Consider the following 25,813-nt stretch of genomic DNA (forward strand, 5'->3'; position numbering starts at 1 on the left):
TTCTGTTTTTTGCTGCAGCATCTATTACGAACTTCAAATGCCAACTTTGAAACGATTCGGGTAAATAATGTCGCTAAAATCATCAAAATACCGAATATCGGGGGGTATGGTATATGGGGGCTATACGAAGACGTGGACCTACACAGATTATTTTCTGTCTTAGGCTGTAGTATCCATTACGAACTTCAAATGCCAAATTTGAAACAATTCCGGTAAATAATGTTGCTAAAATCATCAAAATACCGAATATCGGGAGGTACCGTTATATGGGGGCTATATGATAACTTGGGCCTACATGGCCCATTTACGAACTTCACCTGCCTACTGGCAAAATATACATGTGTGCAAAATTTTAGCCTTCTATCTCAATTTGTTCGAAAGATAGCGTGATTACAACAGACAGACGGACAGACAGATAGGCAGACAGACAGACACACAGACAGACGGCATAGCTAAATCGTCTTAGAATTTTACGCTGATCAAGAATATATATACTTTGTTGGGTCTGACATGAGTATTTCGAGGAGTTACAAACGGAATGACAAAATTAATATACCCTCCGTAGTATGGTGGAGGGTATAAAAAAAAAACAGAGAACGCACACGAGCCTTAACTCAAACTACTATTCCAGGTGGCCGGGCTATAAATAACAAAAAACAATTCATTTGTAGAGTTTCTTTGTTGCCTCTTCTTCTTTATCTCCGTTTGCCAAAAAAACAAAAAATTCATGAATTAAGGCTCCAGGATGCAAACGGCTGGCTGTTGTTGTGTGAAGCCTCCAGGTTGGGAGAAGTACAAAATCAAAATGTCTTTACCAAAAACAAAACAGCAACGAAAACAACAACAGAAAAACAGAATTAAATATAACTTCAAAAGTTAAAACAAATGAATGGAGAAGAGTAACAATAAAAAAAACAACTGGTCGGGGTTTTACCTTCAGGTTAAAACAAGAAAAAATAATTTTCATTTTAAAATAAAGCCAAAAAATTACCACGTTGGTTTTCTTGGTTCTTATGGCAATTGCCAAGCATTAACAGATGTCAGATTTAAAAAAAAAGCAGCTCCACATTTGTTCTTTTTTGTCGGTTCAGTTCTAGAGGTTGGGGTGGGAATTTGGTTGGTTGTTTGCGATTGGATTCTGGTTTCATCTTCATTATTTTATTTTCTGGGATATTTATTTTCTATTTTTTGCTGCTGCTTTTGTTGTTGTTGTTTTTTGTTGGGAAACCTTAGCACAGATTAAAATTTTGCTGTTCTGCTCTGCTCTGCTTTCGGAACGAAATTTTTGTTATCTCCTTAAAATTCCAGGAATAGTTTAAAAATTACATTGAGCGCATATACTTTTTGCCTTGGTATTATCTCTGACAAAGTCATGTACGTTGAATTTTCCCGCATCACCCTGGTCATAGCCGCGACTTTTCAGTTGCCTGGAGATAGAAAAAAAAACAGGAATTCAACAGCATTAATTAGACTCAAAGTAAATATTTTATGTTAATTTAATTCAAGAGAAAATGTTGATAAAAAAAATAAAATTAAAATATATTTAACAGGACATCTGTCTATACAGGGTGAGATAAAAAAACTGCAAAAAAGTCAAACGCCATAATTTTTACATTCTTTTTTAAATTTTATTGAATAAAAGCAAAAAATGTCGGAAATAGCATCTAAATTTCAGAATAAGTTTTGATTTGTTCGAATTGGTCACCTTTGGCACGAATTATGGCCTTCAAACGGCCAATGAAACCGTCACACGCAGTCCGAATGTTGCTCTACGGTATTTTGGCAAAATCCCGGCTAAGCGCTTGCTTGAGGTGATCGACACTTTGGTATTTTTTAGTGCCAACCTTGCTTTCCAAAAAACTCCAGATACAATAGTCCAACGGATTGGTAACCGGAGATTTTGATGGCCGTTGTGCGCTGGAAATGAAGCGAGGAACCTAATTTTGTAACCATTCTTGGGTGGTGCGTACTAAGCGCGAGGGTGCTGAGTCCTGTTGAAATGTCCAAGGTCTGCGGCCAAATATTTGCGTGCCCAAGGCTTTAATAAACCCTCCAGAATATTTTCGCGATAATATTTGGCATTTATTCTGTTGCCACGGTCGATTAATACGAGCGGAGAGCGACCATCGCAGCCCACACCATCACCGTGGTCGGCGCTTGAGTTCTGGCCAACCGAAGGTGATCATTTTCAGCTCACCTGTTTGGCAAGTAAGCACGATCATTTTGTTTGTTTACAACTGCTGGACAACGAATGTCTTCTCATCGGAGAAAACCGAACTCAGCAGTTCGCGAAGCAACGCTTTAGCTCTTTTGTGTCTATTTCCTTTTAGTTGCGATGTAAGTTCTTGCACTTTCTGGAATTTTAATGGCTTTACCCCGAGCTAATTTGCGAATGGAATATTGCGATATGTTCAGCTAACGAGCCATTTTTCGGCCACTGCGACGCGGATTTCGAACAAGTCAAGCCATTTGTGGTTTTCCATCCAAATATAAAGAAATCAGCTTGAATTCCATCACGAATAACTTTTTTTCAGGAAAATTCTCACCAAAATGCTTTTGTACTCTGGTAAACAATATATTGAGCTGTCACTGAAATAATTTTAACAGCTGTCGGACTAGTGGCTTGGAAATGATAGAAGTCTGAAGTTGGTTGCAGTTTTTTTCATCTCACCCTGTTGAAGGACATTAACAACGTCCATAAAATACCTTTAAACAGTCTTCAATGTGTAGAGGACATTGTATGGGTCTTCTATAGATGACCTTAAAAAGAAGACTTGTTTAATGGTCTTCTATAAAGATCTACTATAATCAGACTTCCATTTAAAGAGAGAATTCCCATTAAAGGTTCTTCAAGATAGAACTTCTATACCCAGAAGAGCCTTCATTGACCTTCTGTAGACAGATAATAAGGTATATGGACTAAACACATTTCATATATTTTTAGACAGATGACTATTCATCGGGCCTTCTATATAAGAAAACATTTTACAGGTCTTCTATAGACAGAACCACTTTTATATGGTTTATAGACAGAAGAGGTTTTTAAATATGAAGAAAGCCACCTAAACACAGGCCTGCAAAGAGTTTCCCGTCCATAAAAACCATTTAAAAGATCTTCTTTCTATAGAATACTTGTTTGTGACCTCCTGGCTTTAGACGACCTTAAAAGGGGCTGTTTTCTATGGAAGACATGTGAAAAGTCCTCCGATTATAGAAGACATAAAAGTAAGTAAATCTTAAGAACCGGTTCAAGGCCTCCTTCTTTAAAGAACTATCAAATTTGGAAAAAAAAAACTTTGAATCGATGTACGGAACAGAATCGAGTTTCCCGGGCTCAAATACCCATATCTCTGGATCCAGGAAAGATAAGTGGCACATATGTTATGGACTCCCATAATGAAGACTTTCTCTTTTGGGTCCTATAAAAAAGTCGGATCCAAAAAATCAGTATTTAGATTCAACTCCTAAATTGTTTAAATAACGTCATAATGTGATTTTCCGGAATCAGTGTGCAAATAACTACCTGTGGAAAAAATTAAAAAAAATCGGATAGTTTTTATTAGGTCAGAGTTGTTCCAAAACCGGTTAACAAAACGGTAAGTAAGTAAGTAAGTATCAAATGTAGAAGGATTTTAGTTCGCTTAGGCGGTGTTGGACATATACAGCGGAGTAAATCTTAAGAACCGGTTAAAGGCCGCCTTCTTTAAAGAAGTATTAAATTTAGAAAAAAATACTTTGCATCGATGTACGGAACAGAATCGAGCTCCGGACCCATATCTCTGGATCCAGGAAAGATAAGGGCACATATTTACGGTAACCTAAATAAAGGGAAGAAGTTTCTCCCTCTTTCATATGTTTTGAAATTTTCGGATTAAAATTCCTTGAAAACCTTAAATGTCCCTTTTTTAACCCTCCACCAAAAAAGTATGGAGGGTATATTAAGTTCGTCATTCCGTTTGTAACTCATCGAAATAATCATTTTAGACCCAACAAAGTATATATATTCTTGATCAGCGTAAAATTCTAAGACGATTTAGCCCTGTCCGTCCGAATTAAGATAGGAAGCTAAAATTTTGCACAGATCTCTCTTTTGTCTGCAGGCAGGTCAAGTTTGAAGATAGGCTATATCGGTCCACGATATCGTATAACCCCCATATAACGGTACCCCCGATATTCGGCATTTTGATGATTTTATCCACATTTTTCAATGGAATGGTCTGAAATTCCACAAAAGGAGTCCCTTGTGGGCATTTTACCCCCTCAAAACGAATTGTCTATATAGGTCCACGATATCGTATATCCCCCATATAACTGTTCCCCCCGATATTCGGTATTTTGATGATGTTAGCCACACTTTTCAATGGAATTGTCTTAAAATCCACACAAGTAGTTCCTTGTGAGTACTTCACCCCCTGAGAGAGAATTGTCTATACAGGTTCACGATATCGTATATCCCCCATATAACGGTACCCCCGATATTCGGTATTTTTATGATTTTACCCACATTTTTCATCGGAATTGTCTGAAAATTCACACAAGGAACTCCTTGTGAGTACTTTACACGCAGACATAGATTTGTCTTTATAGGTCCACAATATCGTATATCCCCTCATATATCGGCACCTTCCTATATTAGATATTTTAAAGATTTTAAATGAATTTTTAATGGATTTTATTTTTTGAAAATTTTCTAATACGTTCCAAATGGTGGAGCGTATTCAAAGTTCGGCCCGGCCGAACTTACTGCTTTTTTACTTGTTTTAAGAAAGATGGTTCAAAACCTTTTTAAAGCGCTCGTGAGAAGAATGCATAAAAACTCTAAATCTTATCTAAATGACAGGAATTTATAAACATTAAGAAGTAAAAAAGCAGTAAAATACCCTACACCATTTGGAACAAATTTGGAAATTTAAAAAAAAAAATCCGACCGAATATACCCGTAATATTGGGGTCTATACGAAGACGTGGACCTGCATAGGCAATTTTGTACTAGGCCATTACAATATTCAAATACGAAACTTGAAAAAAAATCCGGTGAAATCAAAATTATTAAAATTCCACATAGAAGGAGGTACTGTTGTATCGCAGCTATACGAAGACATAGACCTGCATAGACAATTTTGTGTTACAGGCTGTAGTACCTATTAGGAACTTCAAATTCGAAATTTCAAAAAATTTCGGTGAATATTTACCTAAAATCGTCAAAATTCCGAATATATGAGACCTCTACGAAAACCTGGACCTGCATAAACAATTTTCTGTCATAGACTGTAGTTCCCATTATGAACTCTTAATACGAAATTTAAAAACAACTCCGGTGAATAATGCCGCTAAAATAATCAAACTACCGAATATTGGGAGGTACCTTTATATGGAGGCCATACATATCGGGGATCTATATAGACATTTCTCTTCCAGTGGGTAATGTAATCTGAAGGAACTCCTTTGGTGGATTTTCAGACAATTTCATCGGAGGGGAGTACCGTTATAAGGGATCTATACGATATCATCGACCGATATAGCCCACATTCGAACTTGGCCTGCCTGCAGACTGAGGACTGATCTGATTTTAGCTTCCTATCTGTATTCGTTTTGATTCTAGCGTGATTATAACAGACGACCGGACAGGGCTAAATCGTCTTAGAACTTTACGAACTTGGATCAAGAATATATATACTTTGTTACGTGTCAAACCCCCCATACTATATGTGGTGGAGAAACTTGTGGGAAAACTAGCCCCCTTCCTTTGCTTTACGTATTTACGTGTTTTTTATACTCTCCACCTTGAAAAGGAGGGTATATTAACTTTTTCATTTATTTTGTATCTGGGATGATTGGTATTGAAAACAAGTTAAAAAGGTATCAGTCGGCATTGCCACCAGATATATACCCTCAGCCTATGTTCGATTATTAAAATATATTTCGACTAGTGTTAAGAATATTCAAACGTTTGACCCTCTATGGAGCAGATCCCGAAGGAATGGGCCAATATTGCGCATTTCCTATCGGACCCAAAAATATGATATAAATATTTCGACAGATGTGCCAAGTCTAAATGGAATCGGATGTTAATTTGGCGTTTTATTGGCTTCATGGGTACTCAAAATTTCAATATTTAGTGGGGGAGGTACCAGAAGGAGTGGATCGATGTATTCCCCCTTCACACCAGACAATGGGTTAATACAAATATTAGGATGTGTGAAATTTGAAGACAATCGGACTCTTACATCACATTTTATGAGAGTTGTAATTATTCAAAATTTTGACCATTTGCGGGGGAGGTACTTGATGGAGTGGACCACACCTGACCTAGTACTGACGCAAATTTTAGGATATGCAAAGTTGGAGCAGAATCGGTATATCCTTTCTCTTTCTGTGCAAAAAATATATTTTTTGAAGATTTCGACCTTTTGTGGAGGAGGTACCAGAAGGAGTGAACCGATATTGTTCATCTTAACACCAGACCTTGGGTTAATATAAATATTGGGATGCGTGAAATTTGAAGACAATCGGACTTTTACATCACATTTTATGAGAGTTGTAATTATTCAAAATTTTGACCATTTGCGGGGGAGGTACTTGATGGAGTGGACCGATATTGTCCATTTTCACACCTGATCTAGCGCTGAGGCAAATATTAGGATTTGCAAAGTTGGAGCAAATTCAGATTATCCTTTCTCTTTCTGTGCAAAAAATATATTTTTTGAAAATTTCGACCTTTTGTGGGGGAGGTACCAGAAGGAGTGGACCGATTGTTTGACAAAAATATTACGATGTAACCAATTTGGACCAAATCGGATACTCCTTTCGAGAGTAATCGTGCGCACCAGCCAGCCAGACAGACAGATGGACGGACGGACGGACGGACATCGCTAGATCGACTCCAAATGTTCTGAAACGGATTTGGTCCAAAGAGACCTAGGGTCTAAAACCGTTATTTCGACTAGGCACGTTTTGACCGTATCAAATGATATATACCCTAGGCACGTTTTTGCCATATGGCTGAGGGTATAATGAGATATGTTGGTCCACGTTTTGATATAGCCGCCATGTATTCGGTATTTTGATGATTGTTGCCACATTTTTCAAGGATTTGTCTAAAAATTGGTATTTGTAGTTCATAGTGGGTTCTATTTTCGGTAGCGGAACATTGTATGTATAGGTCGACGTTTTTGTATAGCCCCCATTTAACGGAACCTTCTGATATTCCGTATTTTGATGGTTTTTAGCTACATTTTCCACGGATTTGTTCAAAAATTGTTATTTATAGTTCGCAATGGGTTCTGGCTCCGGTGGCGGAACATAGTATATATAGGTCCACGTTTTCGTGTAGCCCCCACATAATGGGACCTCCGGATATTTAGTATTTTGATGATTTTTGCCACAATTGGTATTTGTGGTTCATAATGGGTTCTAGCTCCGGTGGCAGAACGTTGAATATTAAGGTCTATGTTTTCCCATAGCGCACATATAACGATACCCACCGAAATTCGTTATTTTAACAATCTTAGTCATATTTACCCATGAAATTGTTTCAAATTTGGGATTTAAGAAGATTTGGTAGATGACAATCCTTGAAGTATAAAATTGTCTATAGAGGTTCCCGTTTTGGAACAGCCCCCATATAACGGCCTCACCCTCTTTATGGTTTTTTGAAAAGTTTAATAGCATTACCCAAACGGTCTTACTGATATTTGTAGTTTAAAGTAGAACACGTTTAATTTCAGATATTTTTATATAAAAATGTTTTCTTCACCCATGGGTGGAGGGTATTAAAAGTTCGACCCGTCCGAACTTTATGTTTTTGTACTTTTTATACCCTACACCACAAGGTGGTCAGGGTATTATGTCTTTGTGCATTTGTTTGTAACAGGAAAAAGGAAACGAGATAGACCCATAGTTCCTTTTGATGATCTGCATAGAATCACATTCTGAGTCGATTTATGCATGTCCGTCTGTCCGTCCGTCCGTCTGTCCATGTATTTTTGTAAACAAAGTACAGTTCGCATTTATTGCCCTATCCTGATGAAATTTTGCACAAATCATTTGTTTGGCCTAAGGACCCTATTGAAATTGGAGATAATCGGTCAAAATTTAGATATAGCTCCCATATATATCTTCGTCCGATTTGCCTTTTATTGTGCACCAAACGTGTAATATCAGCCCGAATAGTATGGAATTTTGCACGTATGATCAGATTGGACCTAAAAATAAGTATGCTAAATTTGATCGAAATCGGTTCAGATATAGCTATAGCTCCCATATATATTGTTCATCCGATTTCTTATTTTTGTCCTCCGCAGCCGTAATATGCACTCTGTAACAACAATATTTGAGGAAATATATCAAATGCAGCTCAGAAATACATTTGCTAAATTTTATCGAGATCGGTTCAGATTTGAATATAGCTCCCATATATAACTTCGTCCGATTTACCTTTTATTGTACACCAAACGTCTAATATTTGCCCAAATTAGATGAAATTTGGCACTTTCGACCGAATTGAGTCTAGAAGCTAGAATGTCAAATTTGGTGAAGATCGGTTCAGATATAGCTATAGCTCCCATATATACTGTTCATCCGATTTGTCATATTTGTTACCCACAGCCATAATATGCACTCCATAAGATTCAGGGAAATATATCAAATACAGCTCAGAAATATCTTTGCCAAATTTTATCGAGATTTGAATATAGCTCCCATATATATTTTTATCCGATTTCAAATTAATTGTGTACCAAATGGACAATACAAGTCCGAATATAAAATATACAAATGCCTCGGCATATTTAGTCCTTTGAACTTTAAATTATAATTATAATCATGGCGTGTATGATTGAATTCTCCCATAAAAACTTTTAATTGTTATGCGGAGCTCTACTGAATTAGCAAAGTGGTGTAGGGTATCATAAAGTCGACCCCGTCCGACTTTAAGACTTTCTTTACTGGTTCTATTTGAAACTCTACGTCCATAAACTATTTGATTTTTTTTACCATATTATGTGTCCCAGTTAAAACATTGTCTTGATCGCAATCTGCCCTAGTCTGCCTATGGAAGACCTATAATATCCTCTCTAAAAATATCTTATCTTTGTCTTAAAATCTACCAAAACCCTCTAAAAGGACTTCCATCTATAGAAGATCTAGGAAGATTGTATAATTCCCATTCATGTTCCTTTTTCATTTTCCCCATCTCCAATCTGCTGTCACACTGTCTTATTCAAAGTTTGAAAATTGAATTTAACACTTTTCATCATTGACCAGTCGGAATAACAAAATTATCCTAATATGCAAAATATATCCCAATAACTTTTCTCCAACAATTCTTTGTTTAAATTTTAATTCAATTTGCTTTCATTCGGTTTTTTTTTGTGAGCAACAAAAATTGTATACTTTGCAAAATTGTTGTTGTTGCTGCTGCTCAAAACTTTTCTTTATGACTTTGTCAAGATTTAACACTTTCAGTTTCGTTTTAACTAACCTGGCAACAGTTTGAAATGCCAATTCCACATTCAACCCGGTTTTGGCTGATGTCTCCATAAAGGGTACATTGTGTTCACGTGCCAAGCGCTCGCCATCTTCCCGCTTCACTTGCCGGTCGCTGCTGCTGCAATCCGCCTTGTTGCCTATTCGAGAACACATTTAGGGTTAAGAAGAAGACAGACGGGGTTGGGGGGGGGGGGGAGAGAGAGAAAAAGTGAATTGCGTTAATTTAATTAAATTATTGAAGTTTTTCTTTTCTTTTGTTTTTTTTTGTGTTCTTTTCTATGCAAATTTGTTACTTTTGTGGGAGAAAATTCGTTACACGTGCGGTTAGTTATCCCAGCCGCCAACACTTACCGATGAGAACAATAACCACATCTTCTTGGGCACAATCTCGTATTTCACATAACCAGGCTCTGATGTTATCATAGGTTGTTTTATTGGTAACATCGTAGAGCAGAAGTAAAGCTGAAATGAGGAAAAATAAATAACAAAAATTGATTTGGGCGGTACAGTTTAGGTTTGGTTTAGTACTTATTTATTTTTTATTAGATTTCATATCGTATCTAGGAAAGGGAAAATACTAACACAATTACAGTACGTTTACATATAAATGGGTTAACCCACTGGATTTGGATTAAAATTGTCATATCCATTACTTATACTTCAAATAAATCCTCTTGAAGTAGGTTAACCCTGCAAAAAGTTCTAACGTAAACATGGCATTAGACTCATTTTACGTCTAAAGGTTTTCCACAAAAAAAAAAAAAAAAACCGAAATACTAATTTTCAGCCAATCGGTTAAGACTCTCGAAATAATTAACCAGGGCGTCTTTATATAACGAACTTTATAAAAACGTAGATTTATATTGATAATTTTTTGCATATAAGGTTCCTCCAAAAAAACAATTAAAAATATCGAAAAAAAAAGAGTTGGAAGCATATTTCGCTTTCTTTGAGCGAATTGTTTTTCAAAATCTTGAACCCTATGTGGGGGAGGTACCAGAAGAAATTATCCGATCTCTATGATCTTTATAACAGATTTTGTGTTTGGTGGAAACATTGAGATGTACCAAGTGGTAAAAAACATTGAGCTTTGGGTGTGGAGGTACCAGGAGGTGGACCGATATATCCCCGATATATACCGATATATCTCCACACCAGACAATGGGTTAATAAAAATATTGTGATGTATAATATGAAGAGAACCGGATGCTTATTTCGGACTTCATGATCGTTTTGGTTACTCAAAACTCTGACCCTTTGTGGGGGAGGTACCAGAAGAAATCGTCCGATCTCTATGGTCTTTATAAGATATCTTGTGTTGTTGGAAATATTGAGATGTACCAAGTCTGAATGGAATCAGATGTTAATTTCCCATTTTATGAGCTTCATGGAAAAAATTTGACCCTTTGTGGGAGAGGTACCAGGAGGGAGAGGTACCGATGTATCCCATCTTCACACCAGACATTGAATTAATAAAAATATTGTGATGTGTGTAATTTGAAGAGAACCGGATGCTTGTTTCGGACTTTATGATCATTTTGGTTACTTAAAAGTTTGACCCTTTGTGGGGGAGGTATCAGAAGGAATGGTCCGATCTCTACGATCTTTATAACTGTTTGTGTGTTGATGGAAATATTGAGATGTGCCAAGTCTGAATGGAATCGGATGTTAATTTTGCGTTTTATAAACTTCAGGAATATTCAAAATTTTGACGCTTTGTAGGGTGGGCCGATATATTCAATCTTTACAGCAGACCTTGGGTTAATAAAAATATTGTGATGTGTGTAATTTGAAGAGAACCGGATGTTTATATCTGACTTAATGATCATTTTGGTTACTCAAAACGTTGACCCTTTGTGGGGGAGGTATCAGAAGGAATTGTCCCATCTCTACGATCTTTATAACTGATTGTGTGTTAATGGAAATATTGAGATGTGCCAAGTCTGAATGGAATCGGATGTTAATTTTGCGTTTTATAAACTTCAGGAATATTCAAAATTTTGACACTTTGTAGGGGAGGTACCAGAAGGAGTGGGCCGATATATTCAATCTTTACAGCAGACCTTGGGTTAATAAAAATATTGCGAGGTGCGTAATTTGGAAGAGAACCGGATGCTTATTTCGGACTTTATGATCGTTTTGTTTACTCAAAACTTTGACCCTTTGTGGGGAGGTATCAGAAGGAATGGTCCGATCTCTTTATAACAGATAGTGTGTCAAATACCATAATTATTCCAAATTTTGACCCTTTGTGGGAGAGGTTAATTTTTGCACCTGACCTAGAACTGATGGAAATATTAGGATTTGCAAAGTTGTAGCAAAATCGGGTTATTCCTTTTCTTTCTGTGCAGCAAATTATTTTCTTTGAAAATGTTGAAATTTTGTCCATCTCCGAACTCGATCTAAGTTTGACAAAAATTATACGATGTACCAAGTTTGGACCAAATCGGATACTCCCTTCGAGAGACATCTCTAGATCGACTTCAAATGTTCTGAAACGGATTTGGTCCAAAGAGACCTAGGGTCTAAAACCGTTATTTAGATGAGGCATGTTTTGGCCGTATCAAATGATATATATCCTCTCTAGACATATTGTCAATTGATGGCTTCGGTTTTATTAAAACAAGTAAAAATGCTGTAAGTTCGGCCGGGCCGAACTTTGAATACCCTCCACCATATGGAAAGAATTTGGCAATTTTCAAAAAATAAAATCCGTTTACGATTCTGCTTAAATCTTAAAAATACCGAATATAGCCATTATATTAGGGTCTATACGACGACGTGGACCTGCATCATCAAAATACCGAATATAGGGAGGTACTATTATATGGGAGCTATACAAAAACTTGGACCTGCACAGACAATTTTCTGTCATAGGCGAATTTCAAATACAAACATTTGAAGCAATTCCGGTGAATAATGTCGCTAAAATCATCAAAATACCAAATATCGGGAGGGCTATACGAAGACGTGGACCTGCTGCACAGATAATTTTGTGTCTTAGGCTGTAGTATCCATTACGAACTTCAAACACCAAAATATGAAACAATTCAGGTGAATAATGTCGCTAAAATCATCAAAATACCGAATATCGGAAGGTACCGTTATATATGGGGCTATACGACACTTTCACAGACACTTTTCTGTCTTATGCTGTAGTATCCATTACGAACTTCAAATACCAAATTTGAAACAATTTCGGTGAATAATGCCGCTAAAATCATCAAAGTACCCAATTCGGGAGATACCTTTATATAGGGGCTATACCAAAACGTGGATCTACACATAGCATTCAGTACCAAGAATCCTGCAGTAATAATATATATTTGAGTAAAATTTTATCAACCTACTTCTATTCGTTCGGAAGCTAGAGTGATTTCAACAGACGAACATCGCTAAATCGACATAGAATTGTATGTTGATCCAGAATATATGGGGGTCTAAAATGTATATTTCGAGGGGTTACAATCGGAATGACCAATTTAATATACCCTCCATACTATGTCAAATGGTAGCGCTGATTGTTTTTAAAAAAAAATATTTATCGAAAAGCCACGATAGTGATTCTGATGAGCCTTAAAAATGTTAAAAAATAATCCAAGTTTATGAATCTGATTGTTCGAGATTTTCTTTTTTAAATTCACGTTAGGTGGCTCTAAGGTCGTTGAAAACATTTGAAAGGCCTACATTTGTGACTCTGATTGTCCTTCAAAAGCATTTTTTAACAAATTCACTTTTATGACTCTGACAGCCCTTGAAAAAATAATCTGAGTACCTGCGGACGCTTTTTAAAACTTTCCAATTCTGTAACTCTAATGGTCCTTGGGGAAAATATTCAAAAAAAAAACGTTAGTAATTCTGAGGGTCCTTAAAAAGTATTCTTAAAAAATCCACGTTTGATAACTGAAAAAATGTTCTTAGAAATCTAAGTTTGAGATCCTAATAGTCTTTCAAAAATATTTTCAATATTTTGTGATTATCTTCAAATTTCCGAGCGGTTTTAAAAAAAGGTTACAAGATTCAAATAGAAGCTGACTTGAATATCGTATTCATTAATTCAATGCCATTCTAGAAAATCACCTATAACATACAAATACATACCATGAGCATCTCTGTAATAAGCATGAGTAACACTGCGAAAACGTTCCTGGCCGGCTGTATCCCAAATTTGCAATTTCACTCGGGTGCCATCCACAACCACCACTTTATTCTAAAAAACATAAATTTTAATAAAATAATTTTTCAAAGAAAATTGGTAAGATTTAATAAAACTTGTTTTTTTGTAACTCTGCCGTAGTATTAAATAAATTACTCCTTTATTTTTTCAAAATTACTTCCACACCAAGGAATTGACTTAAAAACTTATTTTATTTATTTAATTTAGACAAGGATAAACATTTATCTACACACACACACACATCACAATGAATATTTAATAAATTGTTAGTTTATTTAACAAAAAACATACTCTTGAATATTTAACTAGACTATGAAAATATTATTTTTAACACTGGGACACACACACATACATACAAACACGCCGAGAGTGACCGACAGCCACATTATTATATTTACACCAAACTGAAACTAGAACGAGAAGCCATCAACAGATTTCATACATAGATAGGTTTGATTATGAATGTAACAATGTGAACAAACAAGCACAGCAACAGCAACAACACTAACAACAACACTAAAAAAATGAGTGTGTGTTTTTTATTCAACAACACATATATTGACATTTATAGAAGAGAGATGACATTTACACAATGTTGATAGATATGTAGGTTGTAAACTTTTTCTATACCTGCCACCCAGATGGACAGTCTGCTAGCCTGTCTATCAACGAAGATGGACAGACAGCTGAACTGCTTTTCAGTCATTCCGGCTGTCTGTCTGCCGTTGGCTTTTTTTTCTCTTTCCTGGGTATGTTGACATACGTGCTATGCCCATACGAAGGTTTTTTTTTTTAATAAAAATGATATGATATTGATAGAAATACATGTCAATAGGGCCATGGAATTGAGATATTAGGGTTGGTAAAATATGCACTTGAACAAAAATATTGGGAGGCCAGCTGATCTTCCCTAACAAGACATTTTGGTCTACTCGCAGAAGACTTGGTGGTGAGTCCCTCATAGAAAAGTTGAAGGTCATATTAGATATCGTAACCTTCTCATTGCTGACCTGGTGGTCATCTCACAGAAGACCTGGTGGACTTCTCATAAAAGACCTGGTGGCTGATAGTTTTCTCATAGGCTAATCTTCTCACAGAAGACTAGGCTACTTCACTCAAAGACGACCGGATCTTTATGGAAAAAATAACTGGTGGGGTTCTTTTCATAGAAGACCTCGAGGTCTTCTTCCTAGAGGTCTTCTCATAGAATACTTGTATTGCTTCTCTTAGAAGACCTGTAGGCCTTCTCATAGAAGACCTGGAAGACATCTCTTAGGAGACCTGGAGACTTCTCTTAAGAGAGCTAGAGTTCTTCTCTTAGAAGACGTATTGGCTTCCTCATAGATGACCGGAAGTTTTCTTATAGTTGACCTGAATGTGTTATCATAGTAGACCTGATCTGATGATGATCTTCTCACAGAGAACCTTATGGTCTTCCCATAGAAGATCTGATGGTCTTCTTTATAGAAGACCTGGAGGTCTTCTTCATAGAAGACCTGGAGGTCTTCTTCATAGAAGACCTGGAGGTCTTCTTCATAGAAGACCTGGAGGTCTTCTTCATAGAAGACCTGGAGGTCTTCTTCATAGAAGACCTGGAGGTCTTCTTCATAGAAGACCTGGAGGTCTTCTTCATAGAAGACCTGGAGGTCTTCTTCATAGAAGACCTGGAGGTCTTCTTCATAGAAGACCTGAAGGTCTTCTTCATAGAATACCTGGAGATCTTCTTCATAGAATACGTGGAGGTCTTCTTCTTCATGGAAGACCTTGAGGTGGTGAGATTAGGAGGTGGTCTTCCTCATGGAAGACTAGAAGGCGGTCTTCATCATAGAAGACCAGAAAGCGGTCTTCTTCTTAGAAGACCAGGAGGTGGCTTTTTGATAGAAGATCGGTCCTCCGGAGGCGATCTTCTTCATAGAAGACCTGGAGGTCTTCTTCATAGAAGACCTGGAGGTCTTCTTCATGGAAGTCCTTGAGGTGGTCTTCTTCATGGAAGACTATGATTTGGCCTTCCTGATGGAAGACTAGGAGGTAGTCTTCCTCATAGAAAACATGGAGGCGGTCTTCTTCATAGAAGACCAGGAGGCGGTCTTTTGATAGAAGATTGGCCCTCCGGAGGCAGTCCAGGAGTTGGTCTTCTTCGTAGAAGACCAGAAGTTGGTCTTCTTCATAGAAGACCTGGAGTTTGTTTTCTTCTAGAAGACCAGGAGTTGATCTTCTTCGTAGAAGACCAGGAGTTGGTCTTCTTCGTAGAAGACCAGGAGTTGGTCTTCTTCGTAGAAGACCAGGAGTTGGTCTTCTTCGTAGATGACCAGGAGTTGGTCTACTTAAGAGAAGACCAGGAGTTGGTCTACTTAAGAGAAGACCAGGAGTTGGTCTTCTTCGTAGAAGTCCTGGTGTTGATGGAGGTGGTGGCCTTCTTTATAGAAAACTAGGAGGTGGCATTCTTTATAGAAGACCAGGAGATGGCCGTCTTCATAGACGTCAAGGAGGTGTCCTTCTTCATAGAAGACCAGGAGGCGGTCTTCTTCATAAAAGACCAGGAGGCGATCTTCTTCTTAGAAGACCAGAAGGCGGTCTTCTTCATAAAAGACCAGGAGGCGGTCTTCTTCATAGAAAACCACGAGCCGGTCTTCTTTATAGAGAACATAGTGCTTCTTTACGTAGCCCTCAGAATTTGGGTGGAATAGTGTCCTTAAATCTAATTGGGATTACTCCACCCTAATATTTTAGAAAAAAATACAATTTTCCCCCTTTTATCCCCACCCTCACTATGTACACATTCGTTACACATGAGAGGAAATGTTACATACATATTTACCGATGACAACGACTCTTTTATATTTCTATGATGTTACTGACTGATATCGATAATATGGATGCTGATGCTGATGATGTGGTTGTGCCTTTGGGGTTTTTTATTCTCTCTAAACGAATAAAAAAGGACACAAAGGATTTATGGTACAACCATGTGAAACCTCCCAACTAGTTTTGCATATTGAACCAAATTTAATAAACAAAAGTATGTTTTTAATCTGCTTTATCGGGTTAAAGTTGCAATGCATCGAGCCCCGTCTCCCATTCTTAGGAAGGAATGTATTTGCGCATGGAATGTCCATGTCAGAAAGTAAACCAGCGTGGACATGTAATAAAGGGAGACATTGAATAGAATAGCGCGAAATGTCAACTGTCAGTTGTGCTGGGGGGAAATCGTAAGGAGATGTATAGACATATATAATGTAAATATTTTCCGAGTTGCAAATAATGCATAAAATATTGAAATAATAATAAAAATAATAATAAAATAATAATAATAATAACAATAATAATAATAATAATAATAATAATAATAATAATAATAATAATAATAATAATAATAATAATAATAATAATATAATAATAATAATAATAATAATAATAATAATAATAATAATAATAATAATAATAATAATAATAATATAATAATAATAATAATAATATATATAATAAAATAATAATAATAATAATAACAATAATAATAATAACAATAATAATAATAATAATAATAATAATAATAATAATAATAATAATAATAATAATAATATAATAATACTAATAATAATAATAATAATAATAATAATAATAATAATAATATAATAATAATAATAATAATAATAATAATAATAATAATATAATAATAATAATAATAATAATAATAATAATCATAATAATAATAATAATAATAATAATAATAATAATAATAATAATAATAATAATAATACTAATAATAATAATAATAATAATAATATAATAATAATAATAATAATAATAATAATAATAATATACTAATAATAATAATAATAATAATAATATAATAATAATAATAATAATAATAATAATAATAATAATAATAATAATAAATAATAATAATAATAATAATAATAATAATAATAATAATAATAATAATAATAATAATACTAATAATAATAATAATAATAATAATAATAATAATAATAATAATACTAATAATAATAATAATAATAATAATAATAATAATATAATAATAATAATAATATAATAATAATAATAATAATAATAATAATAATATAATAATAATAATAATAATAATAATAATAATAATAATAATAATATAATAATAATACTAATAATAATAATAATATAATAATAATAATAATAATAATAATAATAATAATAATAATATAATAATATAATAATAATAATAATAATACTAATAATAATAATATAATAATAATAATAATAATAATAATAATAATAATAATAATAATAATAATAATAGTAATAATACTAATAATAATAATACTAATAATAATAATAATAATAATAATATAATACTAATAATAATAATAATAATAATAATAATAATAATAATAATAATAATAATAATATAATAATAATAATAATAATAATAATAATAATAATAATAACAATAATAATAAACAAAAGGGCGTTATTTTTTTTTTTTTTGGGAGATGAAATTCCCTTCCTGACTTCAATTCAGCAGCAGAATAAAAGTTATTCGTGATGGAATTCAACCATCGCTGGTTACAGTGATACTGGTAGCGTAGCCCGACGGAATTGGACGGAAGAAAACAGCAACATCAGCAGAAATGGTTCGAAAAGTAAAGAAGCGACTTGCTCGAAACCCGCGTCGCAGTGGCCGAAACACCGCTCGTGAGCTAAATATATCGCAATATTCCATTCGGCAAATATTGAAAAATTAGCTCGGGGCAAAGCCATTCCAAAAAGTTCAAGATCTTACACCGCGACAGAAAGAAAATAGACTCAAAAGAGCTAAAGAGTTGCTTCGTTTGGCCGAAAGTGGTGAACTGACGAATTTGGCTTTCTCCGATAAAAAAAACATTCGTTTTCCAGCAGTTTGTAAACAATCAAAATGATCGTGTTTACTTGCCAAAGAGGTCAGCTGAAAATGTGAACCTTTGGTTATCCACCAGAACTCAAGCAGCGGCCATGGTGATGGCCTGCTTGTATTAATCGACCGTGGCATCAGAATTACTGCCGAATATTATGGCGAAAATATTCTGGAGGGTGTATTAAAGCCTTGGGCACGCAAACATATTGGCCGTAGTTCTTGGAAATTCCAACAGTACTCAGCGCCACCCAAAAATGGTTAAAAATGAGGTTCCTCGCTTAATTTCCAGCGTACAATGGCCACCAAATCTCCGGATACCAATCCGCTAGACTATTGTGTCTGAAGTATTTTGGAAAGCAAGGTTGGCACTAAAAAATACCAATGTATCGATAACCTCAAGCAAACGCTTCGCCGAGAATGGGTCAAAATACCGTAGAGTAACATTCGGGCAGCGTGTGACGGTTTCATTGGCCGTTTGAAGGCAATAATTCGTGCCTAAGGTGACCAATTCGAACAAATCTAAACTTATTTTAAAATTTGATGCCATTTCCGACATTTTTTGCTTTCATTAAAAAAAAAAATTATGGCGTTTGACTTTGTTGCAGTTTTTTTTATCTCACCCTGTATGTATTTTATGTGGAGATAAAAAATAATGGATAGGTGCTTGCCACCTAATTTTTGTTTTGCTTATGAAAGAAATATTCCATGAATTATATTACCACCCCCTCCCCCATCCTTGCTGCTTTTTTGCAAGTATTTGAAAACATTTCCAAATTACATTCAAATTATAGTAGCATATCTTCTGAAAGCCAATAAAATAATTGATTATCATATCAATCTGATGATAAAGGACATTCGTTAGGACACTTAAGTGCTGTAAATATACACAAGCAAATAAACATTAAAAAAGATTTATTTTAAAGAAGACATTTAAGAAAGTAGTGAAATACATCGTAAAAACGAAGAAGGAGGAGACATAATAAGAAAAAGGGCAAAGGCACCTTAGAGAAAAAAACGAGTACCAGAAATAGATTGAGGTCACGCATCCCCCAAAAGGATCATTATTCATAATATTTTTTATGTTATTATTGACAGCGTGCACACAAAGAGAGAGAGAGAGAGAGAGGAGAATATACACACACACATTTAAACATATTGTTACCCAAGTTTCCCACACATTTATTGAGTAAATAAATTTCAATATTTAAGCTTGCCCATAAGTAATATTTGTATTTTTCAAAGAGTCTGGACAGATAGAGGTTGAAAAGGTTTTGAAAGATTTATTAGACACACAAAAACACATACACATATAGACATATACGAACACCCATACATAAACAATCCCACATATAATGTGATATATTGATGAACATAGAAATAAGGACAAAAGGCAACATTGTTTTGGAAGTTAAGAAGATTTGAGGGAATTTTATTAGGGGTATTCACGTGAATTGGAATGTTGTGATTTTATCATTATAACTATTAAAATAAATTATTATTAATTAATTTATTAATTAATAATTTTTTATTAATGTTATAATTATTAACATTTTTATTTATATTATTATAATATTAATTCTAATTGTGGTTGTATTATTGTTATTATTGTAGTTACACTGTGCAACGCAAAAAAAAACATGGTTAGGAAAGGCCAAATGCCGGACGGGGCCGACTATATGATACCCAACACCACTATGTATATTTAGTTGACAAAAACAGTAACAAAAAAGTTTATATTGGGAATTTATGTGAAGTAGATCATACCAACTGTGAACCAAATAACATTTTTGAAGCAATAGAATACTGGACCGGGTTTCACCAAATGGTAAAATTCGGTTGAATATGAAAAAAATCTATTCAATTTGGGCTGATATTACATATATGGTGAGTAATAACCGCACAAGCGGATAAAGATGTGTATTGAAAACCGAACCGATTCAGTGAACCGATTCAGTCAATTTGGTCTGATATAAGCCATTTGGTGCACAATAAACCTGATAACGGATAAAGATGTATATGGGAGCTATATCCTAATCTGATTCGATAAAATTAACAGAGGTAATTTAGAGCTCCATAAGTTATCTGGTACCAAAGATTATTGTTGTGGAGTACATCTTACACATGTGAGGGACTTAAACCCCCAATTCGAATGAAACATACATATGGGAGCTATTGCTGTATCTGAACCGATTTTCATCAAATTTGATGTAGTTCCTTCTAGACTGAATTCGATGGGGAGTACCAAAATTCAGGCCATTTGGACTGATATTGGCCAGTTGGTGCACATTTAACCCGAAATCGGTTAAAGATAAATATGGGAGCTTAAATTTGAGCCGATTCTCATCAATTTAAATTTTCGGATAATAAATGCCACCTGCAGTTTGTTCAGAAAAAAAAAAAAAAAAAAAAAAAACATGGACGGACGGACTGACTGACTGACTGACATGCATAAATCTACTCAGGAAGTGATTCTATGAAGATCCTCAAAAGTAACTATGGGTCTACTCTCGCTCCCTTCCTGTGTGTGAAAGTAGAGCCAAACAATAGAAGGAATGAGTGTCGGCGTTCTACATTTTTTGAAATTTTCAGATTAGGACTTATCGAAATCCCTGCAAGTTAAGCATATCGTGTCTTTGGCAATATTACTGATAACAATACGAGGATCATTGTGGTTGAAAATGTTAGCGCCCAAGCGACTCACAAAATGGAACTTCTCGGTCCTTTTTACAAAATGTTGCTAAAAACTGACTTTAAGTGGGATCGTAGAAAGTCAAGATATCCTACAAAATTCTATGTCATAAGATTCTACTGTTGGTCCCAGAATACATTAAAAGTCTAAATCTCACATGAAGTTTAGGAATCCATAAGCACTAAAAACACTACAGGGTACCGACTTTATTCTAATGAATATTAGGTTTCGTTACCGAGTCCTCGTCATGGTAAAAGACAATTTGAGCTGTATTCATCTAGTATACCAGTTCCTAAATTGCATATATATCATATCAACTCCTACGCAGAGTTTTTTTGCAAACGACCAGAGTCCTCGGAACTAGATAACGAACTAATTCGTTCGATCAAACTAGACTAGCACAACTGCAGAGGTGATGCCATGGTCGACCTCAGTCCCTTCACAAGACAATGACGTACTACCGATTCTATTTCGACTGATGCTGGCGTGGACGCCTTGGCAACAAAGCTAAAAGTGTGTAAGATCGGTCTCGGACAGCGATTCAGGATCGTCTGCTATTGTTAGGAGGACGAAGCAGACAGGAAACTTGGAAGCAGTCAATGATCTGACTCTTGACCAGACATGGGACCGTTAAGGCTGAGTCTCGATAATATCCATGTAGAGTTCTGGGGAAACCCCCTGTCTGACGTTGAAGGGGATATGGATACCACGATACTTCAGTCCTAGATATCTAGTCAGGGATTGACTCAAAATAAAGTTAACCTGAATAGACCCAGCGGCTGCAATACCAATTCATATCCCCACGCAACTCTAAGCGAACTTCCGCCAAACAGGCGGACTGCATGCAACCCCTGCTCATCTGGAAAGTTGGAGTCGAAAGAGACTAAAACAAGCTCCTTCGTCCGATTTGCCTTATAATGTGCACCAAATGAGTAATATTAGTCCAAATAAGATGGAATTTGGCACATATAACCATATTGAGCCTAGAAACAAGTATGTCAAATTTTGTGGACAACAGTTCAGATATACCTATAGCTCTCATATATATTATTCATCCGATTTTTTTAATTTATCCTTCACAGCTGCAATATGCACTCCGTAACAACGATATTCGGAGATATATATCAAACACAACTTAGATATACCCTTGCCAAATTTGATGGATATCAGTTCAGATTTGTATATAGCTTCCATATATGTCTTCATCGGGTTTCATGTTTATTGTGCAGCAAATTTTTAATATAAATGGTCATTATACTTTATTTTTTGGGCAAAGCGTCGAGGGAAGAATTATTCTACATCAAATTTCATAGTACCTTCTGTGGGAAGTTCTCTAACCATGAGAAACCAAAATACAAATTTTCAGCCTAATCGATTGGAAAACAAGTTAAAAAGTATCAGTCGGTATTGCCGCCAGACATATACCCTCAGCCTATGTTCGATTATTTAAATATATTTTGACTAGTGTTTAGATTATTCAAACATTTGACCCTCTATGGAGCAGATCCCGAAGGAATGGGCCAATATTGCCTATTTCCTATCGGACCCAAAAATATGATATAAATATTGCAACAGATGCGCCAAGTCTAGATGGAACCGGATGTTAATTTGGCGTTTTATGAGCTTCATGGGTACTCAAAATTTCAATATTTTGTGGGGAGGTACCAGAAGGAGTGGACCGATGTATTCCCCCTTCACACCAGACCATGGGATAATACAAATATTAGGATGTGTGAAATTTGAAGACAATCGGACCTTTACATCACATTTAATGAGATTGTAATTATTCAAATTTTTGACCATTTGTGGGAGAGGTACTTGATGGAGAAGACCCATATTGTCCATTTTCACACCTGACCTAGTTCTAACGCAAATTTTAGGATATGCAAAGTTGGAGCAGAATCGGATCATCCTTTCTCTTTCTGTGCAAAAAATATATTTTTGAACATTTCGACCTTTTGTGGGGGAGGTACCAGAAGGAGTAGACCGATATTTTTCATCTTAACACCAGACCTTGGGTTAATATAAACATTGGGATGTGTGAAATTTGAAGACAATCGGACTCTTACATCACATTTTATGAGAGTTGTAATTATTCAAAATTTAGACCATTTGTGGGGGAGGTACTTGATGGAGTGGACCGATATTGTCCATTTTCACACCTGACCTAGCACTGAGGCAAATATTAGGATTTGCAAAGTTGGAGCAAATTCGGATTATCCTTTCTCATTCTGTGCAAAAAAAAATATATATTGAAAATTTCGACCTTTTGTGGGGGAGGTACCAGAAGGAGTGGACCGATATTGCCCATCTCCGAACTCGATCTAAGTTTGAGAAAAATATTACGATGTACCCAATTTGGACCAAATCGGATACTCCTTTCGAGAGTTATCGTGCGCACCAGCCAGCCAGACAGACAGACGGACGGACGGACATCGCTAGATCGACTGCAAATGTTCTGAAACGGATTTGGTCCAAAGAGACCTAGGGTCTAAAACCGTTATTTCGACTAGGCACGTTTTGGCCGTATCAAATGATATATACCCTCTGTAGCCATATGGCTGAGGGTATAAAAATTGTCAAGGCCCTCGCAATAACTAAAGTTAGAGAATATATTTGTACAAGGGTAGTACCAAGGGCTCGTTCACTTAAGGCTCTTGACGACTTCCAGGATCAGTAGTAGAATTTTATTGCAAATTTTTATGTAGAATATGACTTAGCCTTGCTAGGATCCCGTTTTAAGGTAGTTTTTTACCATACTCTAAAAAAGGGACCAAAGAGATCCCTTTGATGACTTATATGAAGGTTAAGATATTCGACCGAAATAATACTCATGTTTTAATCTGTAGTATACCTAAATCGACGGATTTCAAGGAATTGTAAGCCGAAAATTTCAAAATATGTTGGAGAGGGGGAACTTGGTTGCTTTTCAATGTAAAATTTTAAAATGCCGATACGCCTGGCTTCTTTTCTTCTCTACTTGCACAATCTGCTGTATTTCCTTTGTAATAATTTTTTGTGTTGCACAGTGTTATTATAATTTTATTATTATTTCTTTTATTAATTTTATTTTTTGTATTTTTTGTATTGCACAATATTATTATAATTTTATTATTATTTCTTTTATTATTTATTTAAATTTTAATAGCTTTATTTTTTATTATATTTATTTCATATTACTGAATTAAAAAAAATCTAAAATTATATATATATATATATATATATATATATATATATATATATATATATATATTTTTTTTTTTTTTTTTTTAATATTTTATTGAACATGAACGTATACCCCTAATAACATTTACAAACAACCATTAACATTAAATATTAATTCACATTTAGTTCTTGGGATATTTTTTCTGAGTTTTTTTTTTTTTTTTTTTTTTGTTTTTCGGTTTTCTTCGAAATCGCTTACCATAAAATCAATGCCAACCGTTGTGACATAATAGCAGGGCATATAAACACCATCTCGAAACATTATCAAAAGCGATGTCTTGCCCACACCCGAATCACCCAGCATTATGACCTGTTGATATGTTTGTGCGGAAAAAAAGAAAGACAGAATGAAATGAATGAATGTGGAGAAAAAAAAACATAAAATGAGATAAGTGCCATGGATTACGACAGTTGGCATAATGACTGGCATTAGCACACTTTAACGATTTTAAGTGGAAATACTTGGGGGGATAAACGATATGGACGGCAAAAAAAAAACTAAATGTTTAAAGCAAACATAAACAAATGAAATTTAATGAAAAAAAAAATCAAATTGAACTGAAAGGAAACATTTAAATTCAATTTAAAATTGTGACAGATACGTTACGACGAAATTTTCAATATTAACAAGTTAAAAAGTATAAGTCGGCTTTGCCGACCCATGTATACCTTCAGCCAGATATAGTCGACCGAAGTATTCCATTTGCATACTTCATCTAATACTGATATTGGTATTGGCAAATTACAAGGAAATCGTCTCAGGTTTCTGGTCGTGAGAATTATTTAGATATAGCAAATTGTAAAGAATCGCTGACTTGTTTCGCAAGCTATGACAGATAAATGTATTGAAAATTATAACATATTAATATGTGCCAAATCTGAATGAAATCGGAAGCTAATTTCGAGTTTTATGAGCTTCACGGATATTCAAAATGTTGACCTTTTGTGGGGGAGGTACCAGAAGGAGTAGACCGATACAACCCATCTTCACAGCAGATCTTGTGTTAGTAGAAATAATGGGATGTGTGAAATATGCAGAGAACCTGATACTTATTTCGAATTTTATAATCATTTTGGTTATTCAAAACTTTGACCGTTTGTGGGGTAGGTACCAGAAGGAATGATTCGATCTCTACCATCTTTTTAACAAAGTTGATAGAGATATTGAGATGTACCAAGCCTCAATGGAATCGGATGTTAACTTCGCGTTTTATGAGCTTCGGGGATATTTAAAATTTTGACCCTTTGTAAAGGAGGTACTCCATCTTCACACCAGACTTTGGGTTAATAAATGTATTGTGATGTGTCTAATTTGGAAACCGCCATAACAGCCGATGGTCGCTCT

General features: G+C 35.0%; 1 protein-coding gene across 1 annotated transcript in view; it reads right to left on the minus strand.

The window, feature by feature from the left end:
- Positions 1-354: 354 nt before the first annotated feature.
- LOC131800712 (ras-related protein Rab-26-like) overlaps positions 355-25,813 on the minus strand; it is a 136,772-nt gene continuing 111,313 nt past the window's right edge. The window contains exons 4-7 of the mRNA XM_059118389.1: positions 13,591-13,699; positions 9,841-9,951; positions 9,482-9,626; positions 355-1,427 (exon numbers count right to left, since the gene is read on the minus strand). Of these exons, the coding sequence (XP_058974372.1) occupies positions 1,316-1,427; positions 9,482-9,626; positions 9,841-9,951; positions 13,591-13,699 (477 nt within the window). The 3' untranslated portion in view covers positions 355-1,315. The remainder of the gene's footprint in view (positions 1,428-9,481; positions 9,627-9,840; positions 9,952-13,590; positions 13,700-25,813) is intronic.

This window comes from Musca domestica, unplaced genomic scaffold (assembly GCF_030504385.1).
Source record: "Musca domestica strain aabys unplaced genomic scaffold, Musca_domestica.polishedcontigs.V.1.1 124, whole genome shotgun sequence".
NCBI classification, from domain to species: Eukaryota; Metazoa; Arthropoda; class Insecta; order Diptera; family Muscidae; genus Musca; species Musca domestica.